We start from the raw sequence: 14394 nt of genomic DNA, 5'->3' as shown, positions 1-14394 counted from the left end.
ACGTGCCGGTAGCAAGAATGACTTGACGCTTCCGCATGAGACCTTGTGTGTAGCATCCGCCGACAGCGCATCCGCCGGAGGCTTCACCTCTCCATGACAAGCACCGCCCAACAACTCCGAAACTGGTGCATGTGTCACCTGCCGAGCTGCACCGAACCTGACCTGTTGGTGGAAGAGGCGTCCCATATCGTGCTAGCGTCATCGAGGCCTTCACCACTGCAAGGCCCGACCCCCACCACGGAGGCCTCCACCATCAAAGAAGTCGGGCCACCGCCCCATCACCCAACTCCCGCAGTGCCATCAGACAATGCCATAGCGAGCAAGAATGCGGCCAGAATGCCGCCACCAGACAGATTGTAGGCTATTGAGCTGCCACGCAACAACAACCACCTCTCCGCCGCAAGTCGTTGTAGATCTTGCTCTAAAGGCCCGTTGGCCCGAAGAAAATGAGGCCACCGCCACCTTGGAACCGCCACCGCTGGTCCCTCCAACCGGAGAAAATCCAGAGACTATGCCCTCGAGAGGGGACTCCGACACAGAAGCATCACCATTGCTCTATCCCGATGCGATCATTGTTTTCCCTTGGAGTTGTCTCGACCACCAGATCCAGACTTGCCTATCTAGATTGCTGTCGGACAAGATCGACCCGAAGGAGGCCTCGCGGCCACTGGAGGTAGCCCACCGCCGCTGCCATAGCTGATCCCGCCGCCGTATTGGCCGCCATCCCCTCGGGCGCCCATGAAGCGTTCACCACGCCTCCTCCATGGATCTGGGCAGCAACCCATCCCTGAAGAGGAGGGTTGTGGGGAAGCACACAAGTACATGTACACACAGCCGCGAACACCACCGCCCTCCCACCGCCACTGGGCCTAGTGACACGGGTGGAGGAGCACCCCTCAGTCCACCCGTCAATCGATCATCCCACTCAAGGACTATATATTGGCACCACGGTGCCAGGGAGCCCGCTACCACCGGATCTACACGGGCTTAGCCCGGCCAAGTCCAAAGGGCATGCGTATCCTGTCCCGCCAGCAAATGTTCACGCGGTATATACAGGTTTGTCTTAATCTATCTACTAGCAAAAGAGCCCGTGCGTTGCAACGGAAGAGAAAATATAACACACGCTCTTAACTCAACAACCATCACTCAAGACCACAATAGGTCCATCTCCTTTATTTTTGTGAGGCATCATATTTGTGTTGCCGCTTATACTCCTTCTCACCCTCGCCGGTGATGGCCTCGGTGTTCACACAAAACAACAAAAAACGTGTGTTGAATATGGTTAATCCTAAGACGTCTCTCTCTCTCTCTCTCTCTCTCTCTCTCTCTCTCTCTCTCTCTCTCTCTCTCTCTCTCTCTCTCTCTCTCTCTCTCTCTCGCTCGCTTTCTCACACTCTCGCGATGAGAAATCTGTTGTTTTCCCCTGCGACATTTTTCAGAGGTATGCATGTGTATTTATCAATGTTTTCTTTTCCATATATGGTTATAGTGGGGTGTTTATTTGTAATCTGGATCGCCGCCGGTATGAAAAAAAACGGAGCTTGTGCTATAATTTATAAGTTTTCTTTCATAACAATATTTAAAAAATATTTAACAGGTAAAATTAACATCATATTTAGATTCTACACATTTTTCTAATAAAATTTCATATATAATATGTTAAAATCGAAGTTACGGTTTAAAAGATATAGATAATTTAGAAAATTATTTGGTTTGACTCAAATATATTCTAAAATAATATTTAAAAATACTTAACAGGTAAAAATAATCTCATATTCATATTCTACATATTTTTCTAATCAAATTTCAATGTAACATGTTCAAATCAGAGTTACGGTTTAAAAGATATGGATGCTTTAAAAAGCATTTGTTTGACTTAAATATGATCCGCGGATGAATTACCTAAAACATTAGGGGGGTTTTCGGAAAATGTAAAATAACGGTTCAGGTATGACTTAAATCCGGACGGCGGGTTGATTTCAAGAAAAGACGGGAATTTTTGTGTAAAATATGAAAATAATAATTCGTTTTAACTTAAAACAGGACTGTGGGTTGAATTCTCTAAAATAGAGAGACTTTTCTGAAAAATGCCATGACGGACGAAAGAAACCCAATTTGCTTTATTATTAGGTAAAGATAAAGATTATATATACTTATAAAACAATAGGCAAACAAGCCATCATGTTTGTCCACACATATTAAATTACCTTACCCGTTAACTTTAGATATATACAGCTAAGTTTTAAAAATGTATACATTACATACAAAATAATATAGCCATGCACAAAAAAGTCAGCACGTCACACACAAATAGATATATGTTCTGGCAAAAGCCAAACACAATGGACTAGTAAATAAACTGGAGCAGTCCGGTTAAGTTAAAAAAAAGTGGAGCAGTCCGGTTGGCATACGCTCCTAGGCAAGAGCGTGGCCTGGTACAGTCCGTTTCATATTAGCACCAAAAGGGCAAGAAATGACATCATGGCTCATGTCATTTTTTTTACCGCCTCATGGCTCATGTCATCAATCAATGTGAAGGTTTGTCATGTTTTCATGATTATTAAGCTGGGGTTTAACCCACAACAATTGATACGTATATTCATTCTCTTCTTTTTTGCCGGGAAAGTATATTCATTCTCATGTCCTCCTATATCATAGGGACACAAGAAGCTACAAATTGATTGATACATATGAGTTATATCAGAAGGAAAATAAAGTCAACATTTTTTTTGCAAAAAAATATAGGAAAAGGAAAAATAGAGTCAACTTACTTTTACAAGAAAAGCTACAGAAAAAGGAAAAATTGAGTCAACTTTTTTTTTCCCAGAAAATTGCCAGTTGCCGCATGGAAATCTGATTGGACAATTAATTCGAGAGGTATACGGCTCAGCCAAGAAAACGAGCCCATATTAGATATGCAACCCAACGCACCACCGACCATACACATGACACACCTCAAGAAATAATAAAGCCAAATCATTGTGTATATACACGCTAGAATTATTTTTCTTTCTGAACTACTAACAAAGACACCCGCAATTTTTTTTACTAACCAACATGCATCCTATCACGATGCATCATATCAAAGAGTTGAGAAATGCAAGATTTAGCAGATACTAGCGGAGTACAGAGTGCCCCAAAGAGACGGAGAAGCCGCACTATATCGGGAGAAATCAAAGAGTACGTAGATGTTAATGGGCATATATAATGTAGTCAGGACACCGAGACAGAACAGTCGAAAGATCCATAAGCAATGTGGTATGTGTATATGTGAGTGTGCTATTCAAAATAGGTATAATAATGTTTTGGAGCAAAAAATTCATGCAAATATGTAATATGTTTGAGTTTAATTCATAGTGCAAAGTTCCTCCAACACTTACATTTAGAGAAAACAATTTCTAAAAAACACTACTGGTGAAAACAAAAATGACAAAAGGAGAAAATCTGTAGAGTGAAAAGGGGAGAATATTATAAATGCATTAACTCTTCAATTGTGACACACAGAAGTCGCGATCTCTCTTAATGATGTACTTTGGTAATAACTATGTCCTATATATTTCTTAAGAAAGAAGTAAATATTTAAAAAGGACTTAATGATAATATCAACTGCTAGTGCGGCAACTAACTGACCGGAAAAGAAATATATAAAATATATTATTTAATAAATTTAGCCGCGCAATTGCACTGGACATATATGAAATTATCCCCATGGAAAAGTAAAATACCGATTTAGCTTCCGAACAAATTGTATACTACGTCCATAAGTAACTGAAAATTGAAATAGAATTCGGTAAACGTAAAAAAGAAATTGTCCATATTGTTTTCATCTGAACTATATATAAGTGTACAAATAGATAAATTTGGAATGCAATATACGGAAAGTAGCTATTAGAATTGTACCCAGAAAACAGTGTGGAGGCAAAAAGTAGCTATACTCATGTAGAAATCTATATGAAATCAAGCAATCAGATCTAAAGAAATAATAAAATGTGGAATATACTATAAGAATATTAAAAAGTAGTGCTTCCAACTAAAGACCAAAAACGCTTCTATAAATCTAATTAGGATTTTCCATGGAATATAATTTTGATATACTTCATCAATATATTGATGTATGGAAAAGCACATGCAAAGATGGATATAATTGAATAATAATTAGCATCAAAGCAATAATAATTAACCATGAAAGTAAGTAATAAATGAATAATAAATAATTGACTAAGAAGAATGTGTTTTGTCAAATTCCTAACATCAGCTGAGATTGCCAAGTAAAAGTGTTAAGTAAATACTTAAATACTAATGTTTATAATAATACAGCATAATATTCACATGGAAAATATTGATACATCATTTGACAAAAGACCCTATCTATATATTAAGTAGCATGTATCTTAATATGTTGAATCTAGCCGCGCAAATGCGTGGGTCACACTTCTAGTTTGTTAATATAGCACCACCCTTAGCGATGATCCTAACTTTCCTTAGAGCATCTTCAACAGCCGGGCCAAAAGACATGTGCGCGGTAAACTGGCTTTTTAGCGCGCGCGGGACATTTTCGCACGCTCCAGTGGTGGCGGAAAACTAGCGTGCGTAGGAAAAGGCGGCAGCTCGCGCGTTAGATTTGGCGCCCCGCGTCGGGCGCGCATATAAAATTGCAGGGCCCTCTGCCGCTCTCTCATCGCTCCCTCTACTGTTTTTTCTCCTCGCCGCCGACACGACACCACCGCGCCACCATCGCGCCTCGTCGCTGGGAAGCTTCGGGCTACCACGGCGTCCGCGTGCGTCCGTCCGGCACCTACTCCGCCGAGATTCGGTCGGGCGGCGGCATGCGCCTCCGCCTCAGAACCTTCGACACCGCCCAAGAGGGTGCCCTCGCGTACGACGCTGCGGCGTGGCGCCTCCGGCGGCCCCGTCAGGACGTGAACTTCGCCGACGTGGCGACGCGGGAGCGGGCACAGGAGTTGGCGCCTTTCCCACGGCTTCTCATCGACGAGGATCGTCGCAAGAACCGGAGACGGGAGTGCCGTCTCAGCCTGGCCGAGATGGACGAGGAAGCCATGGCGTTGTGGAGCCATCGCTTCGCGCAAGACATCGTCAACGAGGAACAATTTTTCGCCGAGAGGAGGGCGGAAAGGGCGAAGAGGAGGAAGGAGCGAGCTGCCTATCGCGAGGACAAGCGAACGCGGAAGGCAGTCGCTAAATACAACATCGCGCTAGGAGATGCGTCCTCCTGGGACTTCGGCGACGAGCGGTTCCTTGACGCCTACGCTCAGACGTCGGAGATGGACATCACCAAAGCAGAGTCCGAGTCAAAGAATGAAGAGTAGTAATAGTTTTTTGTTTTATTTTGTATCGTAGAAGCAGACTATGTGACGAACTATGAACTATTTATTGTAGGAGAAGACTATGAACTATCTACGCATTATTTTGTATCAACTATCTTCATATTTGTACCATTGAAACCAAATATGTATCAAATCGAGTTCACATAATAGAAAAAAATAGATGAAATATAGCACGCCTGCTGGAGCGGCTCGGGCGTGCTTTATTTTGCGGCGGCCGTTGAAGTCGGCGCACCGCTGCACGTAAAAGCTAGCTCACCCAGCGTTGTATTCTGACTTTTAACGCGCCGCGTGTTGTGCGGCTGTTGGAGATGCTCTTAGTTGCTATCTCTGGTGCACGAACGACCCTGTCAATATAACCTTATCTTGCGTTGTGGGTTGTTTATCGCGCATAGACAAAGAGAACCGTGCATGCTCCGTCCTGATTTTGTCTTCATTACATACATTTGGCCATAAATCACCATTCGAGACTAACCCTCTCGTCATTCGAGATAGCCGGCTTCATGCTAGTCTCCGTTAATCCACATATAAATTCTCTCTGTGTATAGCACGACGCTGCAAGCCTGCAAACAAATATAGTACGTCATTAGCTCTTCATTAGTTTGCAGTAGCAGTTGCCACCATCAACGAAGTCCATGGAGTTTGCTCCTCCGCCACCGTGGCATTATAATTTAGACCCACCGTCGTATGAATTCCCGGCGATACGTCCCTGGTATCCGCCACCGCCTCCGCCATCTTCAGATGATGAATGGAAAGTCACGGTATCGCTCGTCGTCTTCTTCGCAGTCTGCATTCTCGGAGTCGCTTTAAAGGGTTGCCGCAGCACGCAATCTCACGCTGAGGCAGAGGCAGCCGCTGCCGCCCGGCCGCTACCGCGGCTGGAATCCCTCCGGCAACTCGATGAGGTGCAGCTGGCCGTGGTCCGCCCTACAAACCCGACGGCCCGCCTCCCGGCGTTCAAGTACAACCAGTCCGTGAAGCACAACATGACGGGTGGAGGAGAGGAAGCGGCTACGTGCTCGGTGTGCCTCGGCGTGTTCCAGCCAGGGGAGGCGGTGCGGCTGTTGCCGGCGTGCATGCACCTGTACCACGTGGAGTGCATCGACCCGTGGCTGGACGCGCACTCAACGTGCCCACTCTGCCGCTCGGACGCCGACCCCATGGACGGCGCTAGGCTACCTCCCGTTTAATCTTTTTTCCGACGAGAGGCTTACGTACGGGCTACGGTGAAGATTTGGTAGGTGTATATATGTAGCGCTGTTGCCTTTTTTTTATAGGTGAGCAACTCTGCCTGTCTCTTTTATTTTATTTTTAGAAATGCCTGTAACTTTATTCTTGATCATAAGAATTACAGGTATACTGATTTGAATCTAAGATAAAAAGAAATACAAAACAACTCCTATGACTAAGAATTACCATAAAATCTCTTGTAAACACCTTATTCACGGTATCAATCTCTGCTAGAAAGTAGCTAAAAAAATCCATGCTAGAAGAAATACTCAAAAGACTTTAATAAAGAGACTGCAATTGAACTGGAGCAATGATGATGTCTCTTTTTTCACCCGGATAAACATTACCAATAACGGTTTTTAAAAATGTCTTGAGTCATCCATCCAAAAAGATGAGAAACCCTAATCGATGAACCCCTATAAGGGCAGGCTTGTCTCTTTTAGCTCGTTGAGCTACTAATTGTATCGGACCATATAGTTTTTCTTCATTGTTCTTTTTTTAGCGTTTAGTTGATCCTTTGCCTACCCCTAAAAAAAAGTTGACCCTTTGCCTTTTGGTTCCTTTTCACTATTTTTTGTTTTTCTCTTCCATTTTTCCATTTTTGTTTTCTATTTTTTAATTCCTTGTTTTACCTAGCCTTGTTTTTGCATGCCCTTTTTTATTGTAATGACATCAAAAGCCAAGTCTTCTCTTTGGTGGAAATGTTTTTCCCATGAGTTTTTTAGTCACAGAAAATTTGTGTGGCCAAAGTTTTAATTCGGTCACAACTGCAAGTTTTCAAATGGGGTCATAACCGCAATCTTTCAAGTCTGATTTGCAACTATAAGTTCTCAAATGGTGTCACAACCGTGAGATTTCAAAAATGAATTGCAACGGCAGGTTTTCAAATGTGGCCGCAAGTGCAAGCTTTCTAGTTGTGGTTGTAACTGCACGTTTTCAAATGGGGTCGCAACTGCATGTATTCAAAAATGGTCATAAATGCAAATTTTCAAGTCGGGTCACAATTGAAAGTTTTTAAGTCGGGTCCTAACTTCATTTTTTTCAAGTGGGAGCCGCAATTTCAAGTTTTCAAATGGGGTGCAACTACAAGTTTTTAAATGGGGTCGCAACTACAAATTTTCAAGTCGGGCCGGAACAATAAGTTTTTAAATGGGCCGCAAGCGTAAGTTTTCAAGTAAGGTCGCAACTGCATGTTTTGAAATAGGATCGCAACTACAAGTTTACAAATGGGTCGTAACTTTAAGTTTACAAGTGAGGTCGCAACTATAAATTTTTAAATGAGATTGCAACTGCATGTTTCAGGTTGGGTCACACTTTTTTTAATCATCTTTTATCTCTCTCTCGCTCTCTCTAAAATATTGTTACTACTCACTGTCGTTTATGGTTAATTTTGCCTTCTCAATGCGTCTCCGTATTTCGGCCCAAAATCACATGATGACAAGCCAATCTAGAAAGTTTTTTTCTTTGTTGTATGCAATACATAGCTAATAGAAATCTAGCCCAACCAAGCAAGAAAAGAAAATGAGTGGCCCATAAAAATAAGTAGCGACCAATCCCATAGACAGGCTACAAAAATCGAACCAACTACCAACCCATAGACATGCTACAAAAATCAAACCTGTTGAGGAACGCAGTATTTTAAAAAAATTCCTACGATCACGCAAGATCTATCTAGGAGATGCATAGCAATGAGATGGAATTGTGTGTCCACGTACCCTCGTAGACCGAAAGCGGAAGCGTTTAATAATGCGGTTGATGTAATCGACCGTCTTCACGATCCAACTGATCCAAGTACCGAACGTACGGCACCTCTGAGTTTTGCACACGTTCAACTCGATTACGTCCCTTGAACTCTTGATCCAGCAGAGGGTCGAGGGAGAGTTCTGTCAGCACGACGGCGTAGTGACGGTGAAGGTGATGTGATCCGCGCAGGGCTTCGCCTAAGCACCACGACGCTATGACCGGAGGAGCAAACTGCGGAAAGAGACACCGCACACGGCTTGAAACAATTGTTGTGTCTCCAAGAGGTGCCCTACCCACGTATATAAAGGAGGGAGAGGGAGGAGGCCGGCCCTAGGGGCGCACCATAAGGGGGGAGTCCTACTAGGACTCTCAGTCCTAGTAGGATTTGCCCCCCCCCCCTTATTTTCCTTCTCACGGAGGGTGGAAAGGAGAGGGAGTACGAGAAGGAAAGGGGGGTGATGCCACCTTCCCTACTCCAATTAGGCCTCCTCCCTTGTGGGGGGCGCACCAACCCCTTGTGGGCTGGTTAGCCTCCCTCCTATGGCCCATATCTTTTCCCAAGGGGGGGGGGGGGTTCCGGTAACCCCTCCGGTACTCCGGTATGTACCCGATACACTTCGTAACCCTTCCGGTGTCCGAATACTACCTTCAAATATATCAATATTTACCTCTCGACAATTTCGAGACTCCTTATCATGTCCGTGATCTCATCCGGGACTCCGAACAAACATTGGTCACCAAAACACATAACTCATAATACAGATCATCATCAAACATTAAGCGTGCGGACCCTACGGGTTCGAGAACTATGTAGACATGACCGAGACACATCTCCGGTCAATAACCAATAGCGGAACCTAGATGCTCATATTGGTTCCTACATATTCTATGAAGATCTTTTCGGTCAAACCGCATAACAACATATGTTATTCCCTTTGTCATCGGTATGTTAAATCGATCGTCGGTATCATCATACCTAGTTCAATCTCGTTACCGGCAAGTCTCTTTACTCGTTCCATAATGCATCATCCCATAACTAACTCTTTAGTCACATTGCTTGCAAGGCTTATAATGATGTGCATTACCGAGAGGGCCCAGAGATACCTCTCCAATACTCGGAGCGACAAATCCTAATCTTGATATATGCCAACCCAACAAACACCTTCGGGGACACCTGTAGAGCATCTTTATAATCACCCAGTTATGTTGTGACGTTTGATAGCACACAAGGTGTTTCTACGGTATTCGGGAGTTGCATAATCTCATAGTCATAGGAATATGTATAAGTCATGAAGAAAGCAATACCAAGAAAACTTAACGATCATTATGCTAAGCTAACGGATGGGTCTTGTCCATCACATCATTCTTCTAATGATGTGATCCTGTTCATCAAATGACAACACATGTCTATGGTCAGGAAACTTAACCATCTTTGATTAACGAGCTAGTCAAGTAGAGGCATACTAGGGACACTTTGTTTTGTCTATGTATCCACACATGTATCAAGTTTTCAGTTAATACAATTCTAGCATGAATAATAAACATTTATCATGATATAAGGAAAAATAAATAACAACTTTATTATTGCCTCTAGGGCATATTTCCTTCAGTCTCCCACTTGCACTAGAGTCAATAATCTAGTTCACATCGTCATGTGATTTAACACCAATAGTTCACATCTTTATGTGATTAGTTCACATTGCCATGCATGTGACTAATACCCAAAGGGTTTTACTAGAGTCAATAATCTAGTTCACATCGCTATGTGATTAACACCCAAAGATTACTAAGGTGTGATCATGTTTTGCTTGTGAGAGAAGCTTTAGTCAACGGATCTGTCACATTCAGAGCCATATGTATTTTGCAAATTTTCTATGTCTACAATGCTCTGCATGGAGCTACTCTAACTAATTGCTTCCACTTTCAATATGTATCCAGATTGAGACTCAGAGTCATCCGGATCGGTGTAAAAGCTTGCATCGAGTAACTCTTTACGACGAACTCTTTATCACCTCCATAACAGAGAAATATCTCCTTAATCTTCTAAGGATAATTTTGACCGTTGTCCAGTGATCCACTCCTGGATCAATATCGTACCCCCTTGCCAAACTCATGGCAAGGTACACAATAGGTTTGGTACACAACATAGCATACTTTATAGAACCTATGGCTGAGTCATAGGGAATGACTTTCATTCTCTTTCTATTTTCTGACGTGGTCGTGTTTTGAGTCTTACTCAACTTTACACCGTGCAATACAGGCAAGAACTCCTTCTTTGATTGTTCCATTTTGAACTACTTCAAAATCTTGTCAAGGTATGTACTCATTGAAAAATCTTATCAAGCGTCTTGATCTATCTCTATAGATCTTGATGCCCAATATGTAAGCAACTTCACCGAGGTTTTTCTTCAAAAAACTCCTTTCAAACACTCCTTTATGCTTTCCAGAAAATTCTAAATCATTTCTGATCAAAAATATGTCATTCACATATACTTATCAGAAAGGTTGTAGTGCTCCCACTCACTTTCTTATAAATACAGGCTTCACCGCAAGTCTGTATAAAACTACATGCTTTGATCAACTCATCAAAGCGTATATTCCAACTCTGAGATGCTTGCACCAGTCCATAGATGGATCGCTGGAGCTTGCGCATTTTGTTAGCACCTTTAGGATTGACAAAACCTTCTTGTTGTATCATATACAACTCTTCTTTAATAAATCCATTAAGGAATACAATTTTGACATCCATTTGTTAGATTTCATAAAATGTGGCAATTGCTAACATGATTCCGACAGACTTTAAGCATCGATACGAGTGAGAAAATCTCATCGTAGTCAACACCTTGAACTTGTCAAAAACCCTTTTCGACAAGTCGAGCTTTGTAGATAGTAACACTACTATCAGCGTCCATCTTCCTCTTGAAGATCCATTTATTCTCTATGGCTTGCCAATCATCAGGCAAGTCAACCAAAGTCCACACTTTGTTCTCATACATGGATCCCATCTCAGATTTCATGGCTTCAAGTCATTTCGCGGAATCCGGGCTCATCATCGTTTCCTCATAGTTCGTAGGTTCGTCATGGTCAAGTAACTTAACCTCCAGAACAGGATTACCGTACCACTCTGGTGCGGATCATACTCTGGTTGACCTACGAGGTTTGGTAGTAACTGTTGGGGAACGCAGTATTTCAAAATAATTCCTATGATCACGCAAGATCTATCTAGGAGATTCATAGCAACGAGAGGGGGAGAGTATGTTTACGTACCCTCATAGACTAAAAGCAGAAGCGTTATGAAACACGGTTGATGTAGTCGAATGTCTTCATGATTCAACCGATCAAGTACGAATGCACGGCACCTCCGCGATCTCCACACGTCCAGCTCGGTGACGTCCCTCGTACTCTTGATCCAGCTGAGGCCGAGGGACAGTTTTGTCAGCACGACAGCGTGATGATGGTGATGATGAAGTTACCAACGTAGGGCTTCGCCTAAGCACTACAATAAGATGACCGAGGTGGAATTCTGTGGAGGGGGGCACCGCACACGGCTAAACAATCAACTTTTGTGTTCTAGGGTGCCCCTGCCCCCGTATATAAAGGAGCAAGGGGGAGACCGGCCGGCCCTCATAGGTGCGCTAAGGGGGGAGGAAATCTCCTCCAAGTAGGAGTAGGACTCGCCCCTTTTCCAGTCCTACTAGGAGAAGAAGGAAGGATGGGGGAAGAGAAGGAAGGAGGGGGCGCCGCCCCTCCCCCTAGTCCAATTCGGACTAGGCCCATGGGGGTGGGCGCGGCCAGCCTTGGCAGCTCCTCTCTCTTTCCCCTAGGCCCAATAAGGCCCATTACTTCTCTGGTGGTTCCGATAACCCTCTCGGCACTCCGATATATATCCGGTGACCTCCGGAACTCATCCGGTGTCCGAATATAGTTATCCAATATATCAATCTTTATGTCTCGACCATTTCGAGACTCCTCGTCATCCGTGATCACATCCGAGACTCCGAACAACCTTCGATACATCAAAACACATAAACTCATAATACCGATCGTCATCGAACGTTAAGCGTGCGGACCCTATGGGTTTGAGAACTATGTAGACATGACCGAGACTCACTTCCGGTCAATAACCAATAGCGGAGCCTGGATACTCATATTGGCTCCTACATATTCTATGAAGATCTTTATCGGTCAAACCGCATAAGAACATACGTTGTTCCCTTTGTCATCGGTATGTTACTTGCCCGAGATTCGATCATCGGTATCTCAATACCTAGTTCAATATCGTTACCGGCAAGTCTCTATACTCATTCCGTAATGCATCATCCCGCAGCTAACTCATTAGTCACATTGCTTGCAAGGCTTATAGTGATGTGCATTATCGAGAGGGCCCAGAGATACCTCTCCGACGATCGGAGTGACAAATCCAAATCTCGATCTATGCCAACTCAACAAACACCATCGGAGACGCCTATAGAGCATCTTTATAATCACCCAGTTACATTGTGACATTTGATAGCACACTAAGTGTTCCTCCAGTATTTGGGAGTTGTATAATCTCATAGTCATGGGAACATGTATAAGTTATGAAGAAAGCAATAGCAACAAACTAAACGATCATAGTGCTAAGCTAACGGATGGGTCAAGTCAATCACATCATTCTATAATTATGTGATCCCTTTCATCAAATGACAACGCTTGTCCATGGCTAGGAAACTTAACCATCTTTGATGAACGAGCTAGTCAAGTAGAGGCATACTAGTGACACTCTGTTTGTCTATGTATTCACACATGTACTAAGTTTCCGGTTAATACAATTCTTGCAAGAATAATAAACATTTATCATGATATAAATAAATATAAATAACAACTTTATTATTGCCTATAGGGCATATTTCCTTCAGTAACTTGATCTGAAGTTTCATGATCATCGTCATTAACTTCCTCACTAATTGGTGTAGGAATCACTGGAACTACTTTCCAATTCAGGAGAAGGTACAATTACCTCATCAAGTTCTACTTTCCTCCCACTCACTTCTTTTGAGAGAAACTCCTTCTCTAGAAAGGATCCATTCTTAGCAACAAATATCTTGCCTTTGGATCTGTGATAGAAGGTGTACCCAATAGTTTCTTTTGGGTATCCTATGAAGACGCACTTCTCCGATTTGGGTTCGAGCTTATCAATTTTAAACTTTTTCACATAAGCGTCGCAACCCCAAACTTTAAGAAACGACAGCTTAGGTTTCTTGCTAAACCACGGTGTCGTCTCAACGGATTTAGATAGTGCCCTTTTTAACGTGAATGCAGCTGTCTCTAATGCATAACCCCAAAATGATAGTGCTAAATCGGTAAGAGACATCATAGATCGCACCATATCTAATAAAGTACGGTTACGACGTTCGGACGCACCATTACGTTGTGGTGTTCCAGGTGGCGTGAGTTGTGAAACTATTCCACATTGTTTCAAATAAAGACCAAACTCGTAACTCTAATATTCACCTCCACGATCATATCGTAGAAATTTTATTTTCTTGTTATGATGATTTTCCACTTCACTCTGAATTTCTTTGAACTTTTCAAATGTTTCAGACTTATGTTTCATTAAGTAGATATATCCATATCTACTCAAATCATCTGTGAAGGTCAGAAAATAACGATACCTGCCGCGAGCCTCAACACTCATCGGACCGCATACATCAGTATGTATTATTTCCAATAAGTCAGTTGCTCGCTCCATTGTTCCGGAGAACGGAGTCTTAGTCATCTTGCCCATGAGGCATGGTTCGCAAGCATCAAGTGATTCAAAAGGCCCATCATCATGGAGTTGTTGGAAATATGCCCTAGAGGCAATAATAAAAGGATTATTATTATATTTCCTTGTTCATGATAATTGTCTTTTATTCATGCTATAATTGTGTTATCCGGAAATCGTAATACATGTGTGAATAATAGACACCAACATGTCCCTAGTAAGCCTCTAGTTGACTAGCTCGTTGATCAACAGATAGTCATGGTTTCCTGACTATGGACATTGGATGTCATTGATAACGATATCACATCATTAGGAGAATGATGTGATGGACAA

At 42.8% G+C, this 14394-nt stretch overlaps 1 protein-coding gene across 1 annotated transcript; it reads left to right on the top strand.

The window, feature by feature from the left end:
- The first annotated feature begins 5977 nt into the window (after positions 1–5977).
- LOC119333581 (RING-H2 finger protein ATL46-like) lies at positions 5978–6532 on the top strand. The gene has a single exon (XM_037606433.1). The coding sequence runs from the start codon at positions 5978–5980 to the stop codon at positions 6530–6532; it is 555 nt and encodes a 184-aa protein (XP_037462330.1).
- The last annotated feature ends 7862 nt before the right edge of the window (positions 6533–14394 follow it).

The sequence above is a fragment of the Triticum dicoccoides genome, chromosome 7A, assembly GCF_002162155.2.
Source record: "Triticum dicoccoides isolate Atlit2015 ecotype Zavitan chromosome 7A, WEW_v2.0, whole genome shotgun sequence".
NCBI classification, from domain to species: Eukaryota; Viridiplantae; Streptophyta; class Magnoliopsida; order Poales; family Poaceae; genus Triticum; species Triticum dicoccoides.
Note: the sequence above shows the minus strand (reverse complement) of the source record. Positions and strands in the feature narration are given on the sequence as shown.